The 19,334-nt window shown below is 44.2% G+C and overlaps 1 protein-coding gene across 4 annotated transcripts in view; it reads left to right on the plus strand.

Annotated features, from left to right (window-relative positions):
• The first annotated feature begins 21 nt into the window (after nucleotides 1–21).
• Nucleotides 22–19,334, plus strand: part of BMERB1 (bMERB domain containing 1) — a 59,948-nt gene continuing 40,635 nt past the window's right edge. The window contains exons 1-4 of one of the 4 annotated variants that reach the window (XM_066561169.1): nucleotides 22–322; nucleotides 1,717–1,787; nucleotides 3,013–3,042; nucleotides 3,198–7,305. In XM_066561169.1, coding sequence (XP_066417266.1) covers nucleotides 22–322; nucleotides 1,717–1,787; nucleotides 3,013–3,042; nucleotides 3,198–3,377 — 582 coding nt within the window. In that variant the 3' untranslated portion in view covers nucleotides 3,378–7,305. Of the gene's footprint in view, nucleotides 323–1,716; nucleotides 1,788–3,012; nucleotides 3,043–3,197; nucleotides 7,306–13,502; nucleotides 13,682–19,334 lie in introns of those variants that run through there. The other 3 variants (XM_066561171.1, XM_066561170.1, XM_066561167.1) reach the window with 3 other exon arrangements.

Here is a 19,334-nt window from a genome sequence, read left to right on the forward strand (position 1 = left end):
AGGCGGAAGCGGCGGCGGGCGATGGCCGGGGCGCTGCTGCGCGGGGTGCGGCGCTTCCCGTGGCTGTGCAACGTGCTGCTCTACGGGGGGCTGTTCGCGGCGGGGGACGCGGCGCAGCAGCTGCTGCGGGGACAGCCGCCCGACTGGGCGCAGACGCGCCGCGTGGCGCTGGTGGCCCTGGCCTTCCACGGCAACTTCAGCTACGTGTGGCTGCGGGCGCTGGAGCGGGCGCTGCCCGGCCGCCGCCCGCCCGCCGTGCTGGGCAAGGTGCTCTGCGATCAGCTGCTGGGCGCGCCCGTCGCCGTTCTCGCCTTCTACACGGGTGAGTGCCGGGGGCCGCCCCGCAGAGCCCCGCGCGTCCGCCGGCCCCGCATCCCCCGGCAGCGGCCCCGCATCCCCCGGCAGCGGCCCCGCATCCCCCGGCAGCGGCCCCGCACCGCCACCCGCGCACCGCGGGACCGGCATCCACCCCAAGGGGCCGGGGGAGGTGGGGACCCCCTGCCCGCCCCGCGCCGCTCCCGCACCCCAAAGCGCCGCTCGGGGAGCGGGGCCGCGGCCGGGGGGCTCTGCAGAGCCCGGCAGCTCCCCCCGAGGATGCCCGCGGGCGCTGAGCCGCCTGTGGCACTGCAGAGCTTTCCAGGACAGGTGCTGGACCAAAGGAGGCCTGCCCTGAGCTCGGTCGGGCGCGGAGGTTTTAATTAGCAGCAAAGAATGCAGAGCACCTCTCACGGATTGCAGCATCCACGTCTGTTTGAATTGCTGTGCTCAGTTCTCAGCATCTGCTGTCTCATTTTCCAAAACACAGGTGTAGATGTCAGGAAATGCCATCGTTCAGCGAACCAGCTTCTGCTGTGAGAGTCTATAGAAATAAAGCGTGCTACTAATGGCAAATCTCAAAAGCTAACAAGTAACAAGATACTTTAAAGAAGACTAGTATCTATTTCAGAAATAAACATGAGGGAACAAGAAAATTAATAGGTGAAACTAATGTAATTAAATGCTCTCATTTAACTTAATGTGTTAGCCAGTAAGACAGGTCCTTTTTTGTCTGGGGTTGGGAGATCTGCATTCTATCACTCCAACAGAAAAATTATTCAATTTGTGATTGAAGAGAAATGAAGTAAAAAAAGAAGTCAAACACCAGATACTTCTGCTCAAGATCTTAACTATGTCACAACTGAGGCTGAGAATTACCCAAGGACCAGAATGATCTGAAGGACCAGAAAAGGGCTAGTAAAAGTCCCTGAATGGGGTAGCAATAAAACAATGCATCCATTGAGAGATACTGATAACCTCAAGGCATGGGAATACCTAGAAAGATCCCAGAGTTGGACAAAGGAGCCTCTGCTTATGTGCAAAATGCCTTATTCTCCTCTCATGGGTGCAAAAGGTGCTTTTATCCTCTCTGTTCCACCACTACACCAGTGGTGTGTGGTATGGCAGAGAAACAGATGCCACAACAGCTGCACACCCCATAAATCCCAGTTGATCCCGGGTGTCAGTGCTGGGAGTCACTGATGAGGAAATTTGATGTCAATAGATGAGGAAATTTGATGTACCACTATTAGGTAGTCAGAAAGGTATTTGTGTAACAATATCAGCTTTTCTTTCAAAGGTATTATAATGTATTTTGAAAAGGGTCTGGGATGTCACTGGAAAATGTGAACATTTCATTTTTTGCATTTTTTCTGATTGTTGCAAATATTTTACCACTAGGTATGAGCATCCTTCAGAGGAAAGAGGACATCTTTTCAGACTGTAAAAAGAAATTTTGGAATACATATAAGGTGAGGCAAGCAATTTGCTTATCTCACAGGTAAACAACAACAAAAAAGGACTCTTTTTTTACTCTTTCTTTCTTTCACTCCATTATTTGATTATGTGTAGGAAGCTTTAAGTACCAGCAGTCACGTGAAGTGAAGGCAGTTTGGGTCAGGCAGTGCTGCCAGATGGGTGAAATTATGCCTTTAAAAAAATGGGTGCAATTATGCCATTTAAAAAAATGAAATGCACAGTGTTTATATACATAATGCTTGCACCCAGCTCTGTTTGAATGACAGCCCTACAATACAACATTGATTCAGGGCTTTTTTACCTTTTGTCTTAAGAACTACCCACGCACCAGTGTTTAGTTAGTGATACTATTGACAACACTTGTACACCTATTAAAATAATTAATTAGAGAGACACTTTCTTTGAGAATCATTTTTAGCCTGTACTTTTCAGTGACAATCTTCTCACTTTCAGAAACAAGCCCCCTTGTTTTAAGAAGGCTTTGCTATAAGCAGCTGGCTTTGATTTGCATTTCTGCATACACAAGACAAAATTATCTGTGCTACCTCAGAGCTGAGCAAGATGAGAATGTTAAAGGCTTCTCAGATGCAAGAAGAATGATGGATGGATTAGCAGGGAAAAAAAAGTAACAGGAGAAGATGTGATTGCAATGTGAATTTCTCTTCATATTGTAGAACTATATAGGTAGGATGGAAAAGGATTATTTTTATTCCTATGGAAGATGATTCTAAAAGCAGTGCCCACTATAGCCTATCAAAACATAAGGTTTCTATCAGCCTTATGTTCTATGAGTAAATTATCCATTGATTTTTCTAAATATGCCTTACGTGTATGAGTAAGTAGAAGGAGCATTGCAAGTGTGAAATAAATAGTGTTCAGTGGTATTTTTCATTAATGGCTGAAACAAATGTTCACATGTTTAAACATTTGTTCACCCATCTGGTAAATGCATTTATTGTGTCTGGTGTCAGATGCCTGTGAAGAATTAACTGTGCTTAGGGTTTTGTATTTAAAATGAGTTAAAATGGTGTGTTTGAAAAACTCAGAGCATAGAGGCTCATGAAGATGATTAGAAGTTTATTATGGTGACCTCTAGGTTAAGCAACTCCATTTATAATTGAACAGCTTTTATTAACTTTACTCAAATACATTTCAGTCATCACTGAATCTTGGTAGTTGAAATCCATAAGAATAACAAATGATTCATTTTCCTTTCAGACAGGACTGATGTACTGGCCATTTGTGCAGGTGAGTTCTCAGGGTGGCTCTGTGAGCCTTTCCCTGCCCTAGAACCCGGGATCCTCTCCCATCCCCACTGTGTCTGGCCCCAGGAGGAGCAGTGGGGTTGTTGGGTGGGTCACAGTGCCTGAGCACTCACTGAGCTCTCTCTCCTTCCCACTCAGCTGTCAAACTTCATTCTGATCCCAGTTCACCTGAGAACAGCTTACACTGGCCTCTGTGGCTTTGTCTGGGCTTCCTTCATTTGCTTTTCCCAGGAGAGTGGAGATGGCACAGCAAAGTCAGCATTCATGTGGCTCCAAGGAGAGAAGGTCAATGCAGATGAAGAATCATCAGACAAATAAGAACTTTAGTTCTGAACACATTCTAAATTGCTAAACTGGGTTTGTGAAAGTCAGTAAATTACACTGCAGCCTCATGTTGTGTTTAAAATAAGCAGTTATTTCAACATTTGGTGGTTAGTATAAGCAGTGGAACAGTTTGTCTTTGTGCCTGTTTATTTTTCATAAAAGAGGCCAGTTGTATATTGACATTTAATTATTTTCATGCTGTCAGCGCATCTCATCTGGAAACAACTGACTTACAGGGCAATGCAAGCATTTGTACATCCTGTCAGACTGCCTCACTGGGGGGAAATATTAACTGTAATTTAATTTTCAAACAACTTGTAATTGCTAGAAAAAGGAGCATAGAACATTAAATCATCAGTTGTCAGACTTGACAATTGTTATCAATGCAGGATTGCTTTGCAGAACAAAATTTAATGGATTCCACATCTAAAAAGTGGCATTGAATTTGTTTCATTGAGAGGAAACAAAAGTGCTGTGTTTGTAAAGCCCACATTTCTATGGGGCCAACTTGTTTTATTCTACATGAAAATTTTTATAGGAAATTAATTATTTCATAGAATATACAAACCTGGACTATATTTGTACATGTTTTATCTTAACTGGGAGCATAAAGATTACTTTGGTCAGAGCCCTTTGGGGTGGCTGCTGCCCATTGACCCTTGGGGTCAGTCAAGCAGCCCCTGCATGGTGGAACCCCCCAAGCACTGCAGGGAGCTTTGGTTCTCTGTGCAGCCACTGCTTCCTCTGCTCCTCAAGGGCCATGGGAGTCTTGACTCCTTACTCTTTTTAGCTGTTTCATCATTCTAAAGATATAATCAAAATTTTGATGAAAAAGAACATAGGAAGGAAGGTAGCATGAATGGCAGAATCCAGCTATATATATCAGGAACTTCCATTTTTTCCTCAAATGGCTTTTAAACATTCCTATTCATAGAAGACGCTGGGTACTTATACATAGGAGACTAGGAGAAGGTGAAAAATTAATTATGGATTTGCTTTGTCAGCTTGAGGATCAGGTCTGGATACGGGTATTTTTTAAATGTGCATTTGTATCTCAAAATAGGAACTGTGCAAATTTCTATGGCTGCAGTGAGTTGAAATCAGACCAGTAAAGGAGCCCTTGCTATATTAGAATGGGATTTTATGCCTTGAAGTTACTAAATTGTAAGCTTGAAAGGTATCTGATTTAATGGGTCTGATTCTAAAGAGAAGACTCATCCCTCTGTTACAACAATAATAAACCCCTTTGAGGAATGTCTGAATTCCTCAGCCTTGTCTAAATAGTGTACCAAAGCCTGCTTAGGCTATAAATATCCATTCTTTTGGCCAGAAGCTGTACTACTTAATATATTGCTAACAATTATTTGTCACTGGAGGAGCCCAGTGCTGCTTAGCTGAGAAAGGAAAAGGGACCCTGAAAGCACTGCCCAATCTATTTCAGGTAAAATCAACTTGTTTAGCATTGTTTAGCACTCTTTAGCACTAACCCAGTGCTCAAGAGTGATGCAAAGTGCCCACATGGCTTTGAGCAGCAGTGAGAGGAGGGCAGAAGGCAGGGGGCTGCTTGCACAGCCTGCTCTGCTGGCAGGCAGGGGAGGAGGTGCCTTCCCTCTCAGCATGGACAAGTCACTGCCATTCCATCTGCAGCTGCACAGGCAGATGGGGAAGAGCACACCTGCCTACAGCCTTGAGGTGGAAATAATTTTAATTGACTTTTGACAGCTCTGGCATGGACATGTCCAGCTTGGCTGGTTGGTTTAACTGTGGATGTTGAAGTGTGCACTGAAGGGCCATTTCTGTCCCCCTGGGACATGGAGGCTCAGAGGGGTGGCTGCTGTGTCAGTAGCTTCCTTGTAGATATTTGGTGAGTTGTATTCCCCTGCTGCATGAATCACCAAGAGTGAATTGAGCATCCTGATGCTGGACATCCCAGCAGGAGTAGGAATGCACAGAGGAGCTAACTGAATTTTGTCTGTCTGTTTAAAAAATGAGTGAACAGATGTTTCAGACAGCTATAGCTGTTCAACTCTTCTTGTGTGTATAAAGTCCTCAGGATAAAGAAGCAATTTCCGTAGTGTTGTTGTTGTTTTTTTTTTTTTCTGTCGATATTTAGACTGGTATTCTAAAGTCTGTTCTATTTAGTAAGAGCTAAAACTTTCAGGTAGGGTGTGCTAATTAAGTATTTAACTTTTTTTTACAGATGCTATTTATTTTATTTCTGCTTGTGCCTTAAGTGTTTAATGATTAATAGCATTCACTTGGAGAAGGGAACTGGAAAATAATGTTATTACAAGGAGTGAAATGCTGTTGGTTTGTTGTAAGCAGTATGTGATATTTTGCTGTAACTCAGAGCAAAAAATATTCCTTCATGGGTACGGTAGGTGAAACTGAATTTCCAGATGAATCAAGAATTTATAACTCATAATCTGTATAATGCTGATGCCTTTCTTCATCAGGAAAAACTAATAAATGAAAGATCCATCTTTTATTTTAAATGGCTTAGAAGCTCATACAAGCTGTGCTTTATTGCTCTTGCTTTTGTGCTACCAGATTTTGCTTGGGAATTTGAGCTAAATCCTGTTTTGTCTTCAAGTTTCTGTGGCTGGGCAGTTCAGGATTTCCCTCCATCTTTTATTACTTGAAGTACAGTTCCTTCATGTAATGGAAGCCTGTGGCTCTTATATTTCAGTAGACTTTAGATCCTGCATAATCCTTTCACTTTCTCCATTTCTCTTTAGGCATTTGACAGCTAAGTAACACAAATCCCTTTTTACATAAAAAAATTGTGTTTTTTCCCTTTTAATTGTGAGCACTGATTGGTCTGACAAACATTTCAGACCCACAAAATGCAAAATAATGAAGCTGCATCAGGACAATTTCTCAGTGTGCATAAATTAATGGACCTTCTAAAGATTTTCTTCCTCTGACAGTTTAGTCTGAGGACTTAACCCCTTAGTAGTTAGAGCCTTCATTACTCCTTGATACCTTTTTGGCTTAGAAGATTAATTTCACAGGATAACAGAATGGCTGAGGTTGGAAAGGACATCTGTATGTCCATCCCAGGTCATCTAGTCCAACCCTATTTGACACATATGTAAAGTTTTGTTTGCTTCTTCTAACAACTCAGTAATTTCCTGGGGGAATAGAAAAAGAAATAAGAAAAAGATGGGCAAGATTTATCCTAACGTCTCTCTGCTACCCTTTCAAAAACAGTCATGAGGGCTTTATGACTATTTCCAGGAATTGCACTGATCTTACTGCCAGCTGAACATGCAGATTTCCACAACCAGCAGGATGGACAGAATTTTACATCACAGAGGTGCTCAGGAAGGAGCAACACACTGCCAGTAGCTATTAGGCCTGCAGTCAGGTGATATTTTTATGTCATGGATCCTCTCTAAGAGCAAATGGGATGAGCAGACATTTATATCAGTTCCAGCTCCATGTTATTCTGGATGGCTGTGGAGATTTGAATTTGATAAAATAAGAATTTCAAAATTTATTTTTCTACTGCAAATCTTTTATGTAAATGAACCTTCTGTGCTTACTAGTATGCTAAATACATCCTTCTTGGAAAATTCACCAGAAGGCCTCTGTCTTTTTCACACCAGAAGCACCCACCCAGTAACACAGCATAAAATAACCAGTTCCTGCTGCAGCAAAGGTGAAACTGCCTCTAGTCTGTTACCATATCTGATGTGTTGAGTTCTCTTTATAGAGCAACCTTTGAAATCTATGCAGCTTCAGCCTTCCAATTCTCTGCTGTAAGTGCCAGTGCTTCCTGCTTTGCTGCTGCCTCTACTGCTAGTGCCAATCCAGTGAGATGTGCAAGAAATACTTGAATTTTACTAAAATAATGAATTTCGAGTTGACTGAAATTGTCTATGTTTTTGCAATGGCTTAATAAACATTAAATGCGGTTCTTTGGCTCTGTCTGTCTTTAACTCATATGTGTATAAACAAAGCCAGATAATTTGTAAAGTTCTTATGGGATCTTCATGGACCACATGCAGCAAAAAGCTCAATTTGATGTCACAGACTTTAACACAGCAGCAGAGTAAAAACTAAGCAGGTATTATTCACTGCCTTTAGAGTTTAGTTACATACATTCAGTCATCTGCCATTTCTGAATAAATTCAGAACAGAACTCCCATCTTCAAAGACTTATGCTGAAGCCAGTGGACTTTTATTAAAAAGATGCAAAATTTTGATACAAGTATTTCTTTAGATAATTAATATATTTGCAGGAGGAATGGAGGATTTCAGGTAGGAAAAAGATATAAAAAACTTTTCTAAAGAACAGAGGTTAGAAATGGGGTCCTTACTGAAGGACTTAACTCAGTCAGGTTAGTGTGGGATACTCTTGGGAAGGAAATGGTTCAGAAGATTTGAGGCTGAAGGGAGCAATATATTCCACAACTGGAAGACAGACACCACCTCCATTCCCTGCTGTAACTTCTTGTATATTTAGAATGAGGAGGAAGCTCTATGGAAAGAGTTCAAGTTGAAAAAATTCTGTTTCACAGACTTCAAGGCCAACAGGGAGAAAAAACATCACTCAGTCTGAATCCTTGGGCAATGCAAAGCAAAGAGTTCTTCCTGAATCAAACCAGTGATGTTGTCTCCAATGCCATCATCTAGGAACTAATCCAAACACTTCAAGTGACAGAGGATTCTGTGTCTCAAAGAAATTATTTATGTGTTCTTATGAAATTTTATTACCTACCCACATCAATCTAGCCTTAACATTCTAATGAAATGTTACTTCCTTTCTGACAAGATTTAAAGACTAGGTACAGCAGGCAAAGCCTTCTGTGTGCATGTAGTGGTAAGCAGAGTTTTTGTTTACTCCTTGGGTAAACTGGAATAGCTTTAGCTCTGTTAGTCCTTTGCTATATCATTCTTGAATCTCATTTGCAGACCCTTTTTTTGCAACCTCTAATTTGAAATGTAGACAGTAATGCTGTATTAATCCCAGTGACTTTCACATATACCTCAGATAATATTTTTTCTATCTCTGCCTAACATTCCTGTTCTAAACCAGCCAAGGACTGTCTGTCCTCTCTTAATGTCCAAGTTGCCCTAAGAACTCACATGCACTTGCTAAGCCCATGTTTGAGGTTACTGTAATCCATGTTAAACAAGAACAAAGAATGCAGATTACATGTCTGGATGTGTTGCATATACTTATCAACATCATCCACCCTAATAATATCCACCCTGTCTTCCTTTTTTTTCAGTTTATTAATTTTTTGTGGTCATGCCTAAAAATCTTGCACCTTGTATCCAGTTAGAAGAACAGTTTAGTGCAAAGAATAGAGCAGAATATATCATTCCCTGCTATGCAACACCAGTAGCAATTACACCTTTTTGTGCTGAAAGAAATCTTGGGCCTGGAAAAGTCTAATGAGGTGTGTAAGGTCAGAAAAGACATTTTCAAGGACAGCTGTGCTGTAGCAGCAGGTACAGGAGAGCTTCAGGAGCTGAAGAATGGGTGGTTTTGTTTGTTGTGTTCAGGAAAAGCCAGTCTTGAAGTGGGGCTGTAAAACAACAGGGAAAAATGACAGCAGGTGAGTGTGCACACACTTGTGGGTTGTGTAAGAGATGCAACAGGCACACCTGTGCCTATGCTCCCCTCTGGCAGAAGACCTTAAAAATGGGATATTGATAAATCCCTTTCCATTTTACACCCTCAAGACTGACAGAATCAGAGGGACCAAGAGGGAGCATGGGTATGTAGCCTGGCAGGTAGTTCAGTCACCAGAGATATTGGGACAATGGGAACTGGCTGGGAATGAGAACTGTTCCCCATTTCTGTCGCTGTGCTTTATCCACTTACAACAGAACCAAAATGCACAAGCACCCAGATGGCTGTGATAAATACAGGGTTTGGCCCATATGGACTCAAACCATGCACACAAAGTTCTGCAGCACATGAGATCCTTTAGCTGTGGAGGCAGTGTCAGCTTCATTCTGAATTGTGTGTCCTTTTACAGGGTGTAACTTGGTGGCAGAGAAATTTAAGTTACAACTCTTCCCTGGAATTAGTATCTTGCTGTAGCTAACACGCACTTAGTGTGTGCATACATAAGAACAAACTCTCGTTATTCTTTTTTTTTATTTGCCAGGATAACAGCTTTCCTCTCATTGCTGAAATATTTGGGAAAGAAAATATGAATTTTGATGATTCCTTTTTCCACCTCTAGATGTTTGTTTTCTCCTGTTCTATGATGGCCTGGAGAAATCTACCTCTGAGGGACTGGTGCCCTGTGGTATTTTTGTTTTGCCATTGCTTACACCTCTCTGGGAATTAAAACCCACCTTTACTCACCTACTAAGGGTGTCCAGCTGCTTCAATTTCATGCATCACATACTTTTAAATCCAAAATTAACAAGACTGTTAACTGCAGCTGATTAGCCATGACATGCCAATGACACTGAAGGATTTTGAATTAGTTCTATATCTAGTTCAGAATGGTTATCAGACAGTAATGAATTATGTGTTCATAACTACACCTGATACATCACAGCAATTACCCATACAATGTTTTGCTTACTGTGTTAGGGCAGAAATTGGCAAAAAAATCCAATGGAACACAGGTACGAATATAGAGAGAAATTAAAATTGTAAAGAAACCCTTTCAGAAGTCAGGGCAGTGACTTTATAGTTTCCAGCTCCAGTGAGGGGAGTAGTGAAATGGCCCACAGAAGTGAACTTGCCTTTTAGGGGGAATGGAGCATGGACACTGCACAGGGACATGGCACAGTCTCTTTGGGTGCCTCACAGCTTGCAGGCAGTTTTGAGTTCTCTCTGTAAGATACCAACTTGTGTAGGTAAAATGGGAGCTTACAGAAAGTCACCTTTACATTTTGGACCATGTGAAATGAGAAAAGGTTTAGGCCCCAGCTGTGCCTGGAGCTGTGTGCTGCTGTGTTTGCAAAATTTACACAGGATGTTTATTACTTCAAAATGGACATGCCCACATACAGGCTGAAATATTACTTGTTGCCTGCTGTGTTTGCAAGTCTAAAATAGCCTAGACCATTTTATGTCAACATCTATATTTACTGAACTCAAACATCTGTTTTTCCTTTGTAGCTATGGACACCCAGCACTGATGCAAAAGCCACCTGCACAGTGACTCACCTGCACAGCAGTCACTTCAGTCATACCACTGGACTTGGCTCCAAATGCCAAAAATAAGACTCTTACATAGGCAGCTTCACTACCCATGGTATTAGTAATTTATCTGACAAATGCTATAGCAGCTTTTTCTGTGAAATTTGTACCTTAATAAGACAGTGAATGTAGAAAGAATTCACTAAGACAAAAGTAAAATGGGAAAGAAAAGAGTTTAGTGACATATGTTTCTGAAATCTCTGTTTTGGTCAGAACTGCAGCTTTTGAAGTGCACAGATTGTTTCCATTCTTTCTACCAGACATTTATGCCCTGACTCTTTGCTGCTGCATCTCCCAAATTTGTGCTGTGTATTCTGACCTTCTATACAAAAAAAGAAATAGCTGAGATAAATCTAAGTAAGTCATGTCTGCCATGGGGAATCTGTGATGCCTGAGAGAGGCCAGAGAGCAAGAGATAGGAGAGTGGATTTGCCAACTGTTCCTGCCCAGCTCTAGCTCCTGGTGGCAGGATTTAGTGAGAAATGGGAACTGAAGCTGCCAGGGAAAATGACTGCAAGAGCAAAGTGCACCTCTGTTTCTCTACCAGACATTATGTTATAAGCAGTGAGAAAAGACACAAATTTTTGTATTTTCTGCATTAACAGTGCTTTCAGCAGAAGTAAACCAGCCTTCATGAGTAAAGAAATGCGTTTATAATTTATATTGCTAGGTCCACTGAAAAACATCATCTTAGGAGAGAAATTTAATTCCACTGGCAAATGCAGCAGCAGCAATGCTCCAGAGTCACACTAACAAAAATGCTGATATTACATTAGCAAATAATTTATACATACTTAGGCCCTACTCTTGCAAAAATCTTTGTGCAGAACCTCTATAGAACTGGACTGTTACTGGATTTTGGAACTTCTCAAAATGGGCAGGTGAAAACTTCCTAATTACAATAAATCACCTTATATATTCTTTGCTTTATGTAAGTAAATTCTTTGCACACGAGTTTCTGCCTAGTGGGTGTTTTTCAGCCATACTAACAAAAGCAGAGCTTTAAATATTCAACTATTTCTAGGATAACTCCCCCATCTCCTAAACAATGCAGCTGGGTTGTAATTACCTAAAAACCTTGAAAAGATAGTTTGAAATTAAATAGTCCAAAAATTGGCCTTTCTCCTTGATCAGCCTGTTTCCCTTAATCCCACTCTCATCCAGATCCCAGATGGACTCTTATTCCTCCCACACTTGTGTTCCTCACTTCTACCAGTGAGTCAGTCCAGCCCACCCCAGCAGGCAGCTGCACTGTCACCCAGAATCAGCTGTGCAGAGTCCTGCCACCAGCTTTTCTGCTTGACTCACAGCTCTGTTTGGGCTCTGTCTCTAAAGGCCAAACCAGTGAGGATGAGGCACTGCACAGCCAACAAGAGCTGTTCCAGCACGTCTGGTGCTCAATTCACAGCACATCTCTGGGGGGCACAGCTGACAGAGAAAAATCAGAGTGCCCTGAAGATGTCCTAAAACTGTCTAGCTCATCTTGTTGGCTAATTCCAATTCTCGGGAAGACAAGTAGAGAAATTTTCAGTTACAATTTTAAAAGCAATGTGGAGGTGTTCTTGTCTCCGGCATGTGAAGCACTCCTCAAACAAAATTGCTCACACAATAGCATCAGTGTGTGCCAGTCCAATTAGTAAGTGTATCACTGAATCCAGAGGTATTTCTGAAGTATTGATGATTAAGGACAAGACTTTGCAGGCAAAAGTAGGTGACAAACAAGGGAGCTTTCCCAGTATTCACCCAGACTACTCCATTATTCTTTATAGGTGAGGCAAAAAGTGTTAAACCCCTGATTTGCGGTGGGGCACTGGACAGCCTGCCTAAATCCTGCTTCATTGTCTTTATGTGAGAAGTTGTGCCACTCACAGTAAAGTGCAATGTGATCTCACTAGGAAAGGTAGGCTCCAACTGTAAAATGCTGTTCAGGGATTTCATCCATATAACCTCCCCTACAACAAAAGAAAAAACTTAGTAATAATCACCACACTTGTGCTTCCTGCAAAGTCATTTCCTTTATTCCCAGCAGGCTGCATAAACAGCAAAGCTGCATGCTGATGAAAAATGAGAGACACAAAATTGCATCACTTGTTAGAGCGCTGTTCTCTGGCTTCTGGCAACGTGATGCTGGAATGAGTGTCATTCCAGACAGTGCAGGACTTTTAGGAAAGCCAAAGGCTGCATGCACAGGAGCCTGAGATGTGTTAGACTGCAAAAGCCACGAGTGGCTGTGGATGTCACCATTATTCCCCAGCTGCTCAGGTCAGAAATGTGCTCAGCGCTGCACCGGCCACAAGATGGACAGTGGGACAGTTGCATCGTGCCCTGGCAGTGAGAGGGTTTGCGAACTTGGCCGCGCAAGGGGAGCAGGGCAGGGCAGGGCTGGGCAGGGCAGGGCTGGGCTGAGGTGTGCAGAGCTGGGCAGAGCTGGGCTGGGCTGGGCAGGGCAGGGCTCAGGTGTGCAGAGCTGGGCGGGGCTGGGCTGGGCAGGGCTGGGCTGAGGTGTGCACAGCTGGGCAGGGCTGGGCAGAGCTGGGCAGGGCAGGGCTCAGGTGTGCAGAGCTGGGCAGGGCTGGGCTGGGCTGGGCAGGGCTGGGCTGAGGTGTGCACAGCTGGGCAGGGCTGGGCAGAGCTGGGCAGGGCTGGGCAGAGCTGGGCAGGGCAGAGCTGGGCAGAGCTGGGCTGAGGTGTGCAGAGCTGGGCAGGGCTGGGCAGAGCTGGGCAGGGCAGAGCTGGGCAGGGCTGGGCACCAGCAGCGAGCCGCGGGGCTCCGGGCAGCACCCGGGGCGGGCCGTGCCCACCGAGCGGAGGCAGGGCCGGGCGGGCGGGGCGTGTGTGCAGCATGTGCGAGGTGTGACACGGCTTTGTGCGGCGGCTCCCCCGCCCCGGCCCCGCACTGAGCATGTGCCGGAGCCCCTGCCCGCCCCCCGCCCGCGGGCCCCGCGCCGCGCACCGAGCGCCGAGCCCCGCGCAGCAGCGCCCGCGCCGCCGCATGGGCTGAGGGTGCCGGCCATGGAGCTCCGCAGGTCCATCTCGGCCAGCGCCGAGGCCGAGAGACCCACGCGGCGCTACGGGGCGGTGGAGGAGACGGAGTGGAAGGCGGAGGCGCTGGGCAGAAGTGAGTGGGGGCCGCGGGTGCGGGTCCGGCCGGCCGGGGAGCCCCGGGTGCGGCGGGGCCGGGCGGTCCCGGGGGCTGTTGGCGGGGCGAGGCCAGCCCGGGCCGCTCGGGGAGCGGGGTCCGTGTGACCGCTTTGCCCTCTGAGCCGGGGCTTGGCCCGGGGCTGTGTGGGGGCTCAGCTCGGCTGTGCCGGGCGCTCCAGCCTTCCCTCCCTGCGGCACGGGCAGCGCAGAGCCCGGCGGGGAGCGGGTGCCCGGGCCAGGACCGCCGGGACGTTTGCTTAGCAGGTGGGATTTAACATAGAGATTTTCATAAATGTTGGTAGTCTTTAACGTGTTTCACGTCTGGAAAGCGCAGATGACGATCACTTTATTCCCTCGTTGTCTCAGGGAGAGGGTGCAGCAATACAACAGTTAATTCACACCTTCAGTGGTTGCACTGTATTGATGAGCTCAACAAATGTTCTGTGCTGGGAGAGCTTTCTTGAAATCGTAATTTACCAGGAAGCAGCAATTGACATTACCTGTACAAAGTGCTGATGGAAAGAGTAGTTGAAAGATACATCACTGCCAATTCACATTATCCATGGGACCTTGTTGTCTGTAAGGTACCAGCTATTATTCTTCTACTGGCACAACTGTCTTCTTTACAACCTAATAAGCTTGCAAACCCTGTATAATTTGCCAGGTAATCACTGAGACAAGAGATCTTGAAAAGCTAGTCTCAAAAACTGTACTAGACAGTATCAAGAAAAATATTTTCTAAGTTTCATCAAGTGTTTGGTTTGGCCACAGGAATATAAGCTTTGTGTTCTGTCTATTGTGACACCTTCAACTTGGCTGGTACTGGGGTTGCTGCTATCTTTGCTTCCTCACCCATCTTGTGATGTGAATTGTGACGTCTCACCTGGATGCTCTTAAACATGGCATGGCTTTGCAACACCTTGGTAGCAGATTTTAGCCAGTGCATCTGCTATGTTTACTTTTGAGAGAGTGCTGTGTTCTGGAATGATACTTCACCTCTAGCTTCAGTTTTCCATGGCTATGTTATTGTCTACCATATGCTGATGACAGGGTGTAATTCTCCAACTGATGCTTCAGTTGCAGTGTTGGTTTTGTTGCAGTGCCTGGCACAGATTCAGCAGTGAGAAACTCCACACTTTCTAAAATGGACCTAAAGACTGAAATCTCTGTTGACTGAGTTGGTTGAGTCAGACACATGCAACAGTTTTGCAGGTTCCCTGGCAGGATACAGACGTGCTTTTCTTGTTCTCATAACTGGGTCTGGTTTTGTTCCAGCACTCAGGAGCTGAGTGCACTGCAGCACTTATAATAACAATAATAAAAACTGCTATCCTGAGGTGCCTGGAAAGGTTATGTCTTGTAAGTTTTGAACAAAAGGTGGTATGTTTGGAAGAGAGCAATGTGCAGGCTGAGAGGGAGATCTGATCTGCTCAAAAATATGTGCTCAGCATTGAGGTGCCACCCAAATCACAGCTTGGTACCCAGCACCAGAGTGGGCTGTTGGCAGGACTAGGACCCAGTGTCCAGGTGTGCACCCTGGCTCTGCTCTAAGCTGCCATTCTGCACACTACTTTCTGTTTAATGAGAATATTTCTCTGTGTATAATAATTTAGATAGGAATAGGAATTAATCTAGAGACCATGATCTGTTCTTTGAAAAGCAGAAAATTATTATATTATATATTTGAATAATTGATTTCTTTTGTTTGCTCTTAGGCTTCAGCTTTTTTTAAATCCTGTGGAAAATGCTATTTATAGTAACTGGTTTAGATGATTCCTGCCTATCTTTCCTATTTAAATACTAACACTGTCTTCTGGTCACACTTTTGCATTGATTTAAAATAGATAGATCTTACTATTTACTGTAATGCTTCCTTACAGTCATCCTAAATTGCATGGCATGATGACAGTAGTCGCCAGACTGTCTGTGAAGGAGCTGAAAAACTGTCATCCCCTTTTTTACTGATGTTAACAATTAGCCTTTGGTATTTACATATTGTTTGAAATATGAAATGCTCGTTAAGAGTATTAACAAAAGCAGAAGTTTATTACTGCATATGAATTTGCCCTTTTTACTGTGAGGATTTGTGGTATTAAATCAGGATGTCTTTGGAGGCAGAACTTGTGTATCTGTACAGCACTGCACAACAGACTGCTGCTCCCTGTCAGTGCCTGTGATGGGAGGGCAGTCTTATCACAAGGGAATGTACATCCTGATTATGTCCATTGCAGGGAGAATGAACGTCATGGGAGTCAGGCAGCTGCTCCTCAATTTGTCAGATGGAAGGGAAGCTCTGTGCTGGCTTCTCTGTCCGTGGTACTGAAAGCACTGCTGGGGGTCGGTCATAAACGAGGATGAGTTACTTCTCAGCAATGGAACGTGCATCACGAATATTTCTACCCTGCCGTGGCCTCTTTCAGCCAGGTCATCTGTGGAGTTAAGCTGGTTCAGAGTAGCTGAGGATGTGATGCCCTGTGACCTGACTGTGTCAGGATCTGTGCAAGCCAAATATGAAGCAAATTGCTTAAAGGTGTCTCTTTAACAAGTCCCTGAAGCTTTCTCTTTGCATACAAGAGGAAATTTCCAAGGACCAGAGAACACTAAAAATGGTGGTTTACTATGTACAGGGCAACTCATCTGTTTTCTAGTGCATGCATAGAAAAGACAAGATTAGGAATTGTCAGTCTTGTGTAATAATAACATGGTTACAGCCTTCCCAGTAAATGATTTTTACAACATAGTCTTGGGGAGTCTGCTCTGAGGCGTAGCACTGGAGCACTTTGGTCAGTCCTTATTACTGAGTGCACAGCTTCATTTAGAATCATCTGTCTTGCTGCTGGCAGAGGCTCATAAAGCCCTGATTAAATAACTGCATGCACACCAGGCAAAGAGCCACAGAGAAACAATGCAGTTTTTCACCATCCTTCTGGACACTGCACTTCTCAGATACATTTCTGCTGAGCTTTTCTGTCCTTTTGCAGTTTGTATGAGGGCTGGAGGTAAATGCAAAATTCGCCAGGAATCCTCCAGCTGAATCAGTGTAAGGAGGCAGAAATGCCAAAAAACTGCAAAGGTTCTGTTTGGATGCAGTTTATTAAACATGAAGCTTGTTTATTGTTTTCATTTGAAAGGTAACTCAGCACTGGAGGTGAGCTGCCACACTCCTGTATTGCAGACATCCACCTTTTTGACTGTTCTGGGATATGATGTGCAGAATAGGGGAAAGGGACCCTGTTACAGCTCAGTACTACAGGAGCTGGAGATTCCCATCATGAGATTCAGCAGTAGCATGAAACCTTCACAGGTGGCTTTTTTTGCTCTCCTTTCTTCCTGTGTTGTAGCACAGGTTCTGTCCAGGCAAGGAGCTGTGAGAGCACTCCAGAACAGCACCAGTGGGGTGAATCTAGTTCTGAGATCACTCTGATTTGTTCCAACAGCAGGAAGACAGAACAGGCTCCAGGTTCACTGAGATCCTGGGCTGACATATGTGAAAACCTATTTCACCATATTCACTTAGTTTGTCTTCAAAATCTTTCTAAACTTGTTAGCCAGAAAGATTCTTGTCTGTATTTACATGCTCTGCTGCTGAGCACTGAAAACACTGGCTATTTAATGTTTTGTTTGTGTCATCTGATGGTTAAATATTCAAACAAATACCTTTGGGCCGTCTTTCATAACACCCCAGATATTGCACAGACATCCACAAACCGATGTTGGTGCTTTGCATAAAAACTTCCTGTGACTTCAACCCCTCCCTAGTCAGTCAGGGATGCAGTATGACCCTGCCCATCATACTCTCATAGCACTGCTCCCCAAGCTCATCATGTTTCCACTCTGATTTAAAATAGAAAAAAAAAAAAAAGAAAAATAAAGCTTCAGAGGCACAAAAAGAATTTATATGACCCAACCATTGCTGCTGTTCCTTCACAGTCATGCCCTTGTGTCACTGTAAATTCCCCATAATTGTTAATTGTATCTATTACAGGCAATAAAAGACACAAAACAAATTAGGCTTATTCAGGCCATCTATTAAATAGGTGGGAAAGAGGGTAACTGAAGGATTCACACAGTTATGCTGCTTTTTATAGAAACAGCAAGAATGCTGGCTTTGTGAAGGTCTGAACATGGGCTTCCAACAGAAAATGTAATTAATATTCTTTCCATGTCTCCATTTAAAAAAACCCTTAACCCACAACTGTGTAAATTTTTTGAAGAGAGTGACCAAAAAATGGAAAGTGACAATAAAATATTCATAGTGAACCTAGACCTTTTTAGAAAATATCAGGCAAAACATTGTCATCAACAAAGACAACTGATTGGAAGGATGCTGCCAGTTCTAGATTTTTACCTTATTCATTATTTTTAATGTTAACATATTTGTATTGTACTTCAAGAGGAAAAGCAGCCGTGTCTGATCTGTGGAACCAAGACAGAACTCCCACACTGAAAATCAGAAAGGGTTTTCTAGAAAGGATTGAGGCTGTTTTCTATAGAACAGTTGTAAAACTCACCTGCTTTGATGGCAGTCATATGGCTCTAAACCTCCCCTATACAGCTTAGTGTTTTTCTAAATCAGTGGTGATTTTGGCTAGCAGTGTCTACCTAAAATGTTCCATTTAATAACCTCCACCAGGTCATTGCTGCATCCCCTGTAGCTCATGAAAGAAAGCTGTAACTTGGATTTTCATTTACTTCACAAAGAGCCCAGAGAATGATTGACAGAGTGAGACTAATCCAGTTTATACTGTTATACACATTGTCTCATTTTTCTAATTCCCCCTCCCACAGCTGGTTGCTCCAGGCAGCTACTGAGACAGAGAAGGAAGGAAAAGGGAGAACTGGAACTATTTCAGTGCCTCAGAGTGCATTCTTACTAAAATATTGGTCAACAGTAGGGGGAACTGGGACTCTTAAAGCAGCTTTTTCCAGGTGATACTTTATGTGAGTGTCTCAGGGCCACAGAACTGAAATATATCAGTTAATGGGCCACCCTTGCTCCCATAGTCTCCCTAACACATTTCATGAGTTTTGCCCTTCCTTCACTTTTTTGGTCTGGCTATTGTGTCCAGGGTATCTCAACAAAAAATGCAGCTTATTTACTGCCTAGCTTATCCCAAGGTTCTGCACAACCAAATCCATCCTGATTTAATCAAAGCCAGAGGGGCTGAGAGGAACAAGAAGGGGCTGAAGGAGCTGGGGCTGTTGAGCCTCCAGAGGAGATGGCTGAGAGGAGCCCTCAGCAGTGCCTGTCAGTGGGAGCAGGGAGGGCTCAGAGCAGGGACCGGGCTCTGCTCCCTGGCCCAGCAGTGGCACAGGAGGAACGGGCAGGAACTGATGCCCGGGAAGTTCCACCTGAGCACGAGGAAGAACTTCTTCCCTGAGAGTGCCCGAGCCCTGGGACTGATTGTCCAGACTGGCTGTGGAGGCTCCCTCTCTGCAGATATTCCAGAACCATCTGGATACATTCCTGTGCTGTGTGCCTGAGTGACCCTGCCTGAGCAGGGAAGGAGAGATGAGCACCGTGCTCCCTACCAGCCTGACCTGTTCTGTGTAATTCTGGATAGGGGCTACTTGGCAAAAACATGGTGGTTGTTATGGATCTAGATCTTACTGCTGCACATCCACTCACA

Source organism: Molothrus aeneus, chromosome 16, assembly GCF_037042795.1.
Source record: "Molothrus aeneus isolate 106 chromosome 16, BPBGC_Maene_1.0, whole genome shotgun sequence".
NCBI lineage: Eukaryota > Metazoa > Chordata > Aves > Passeriformes > Icteridae > Molothrus > Molothrus aeneus.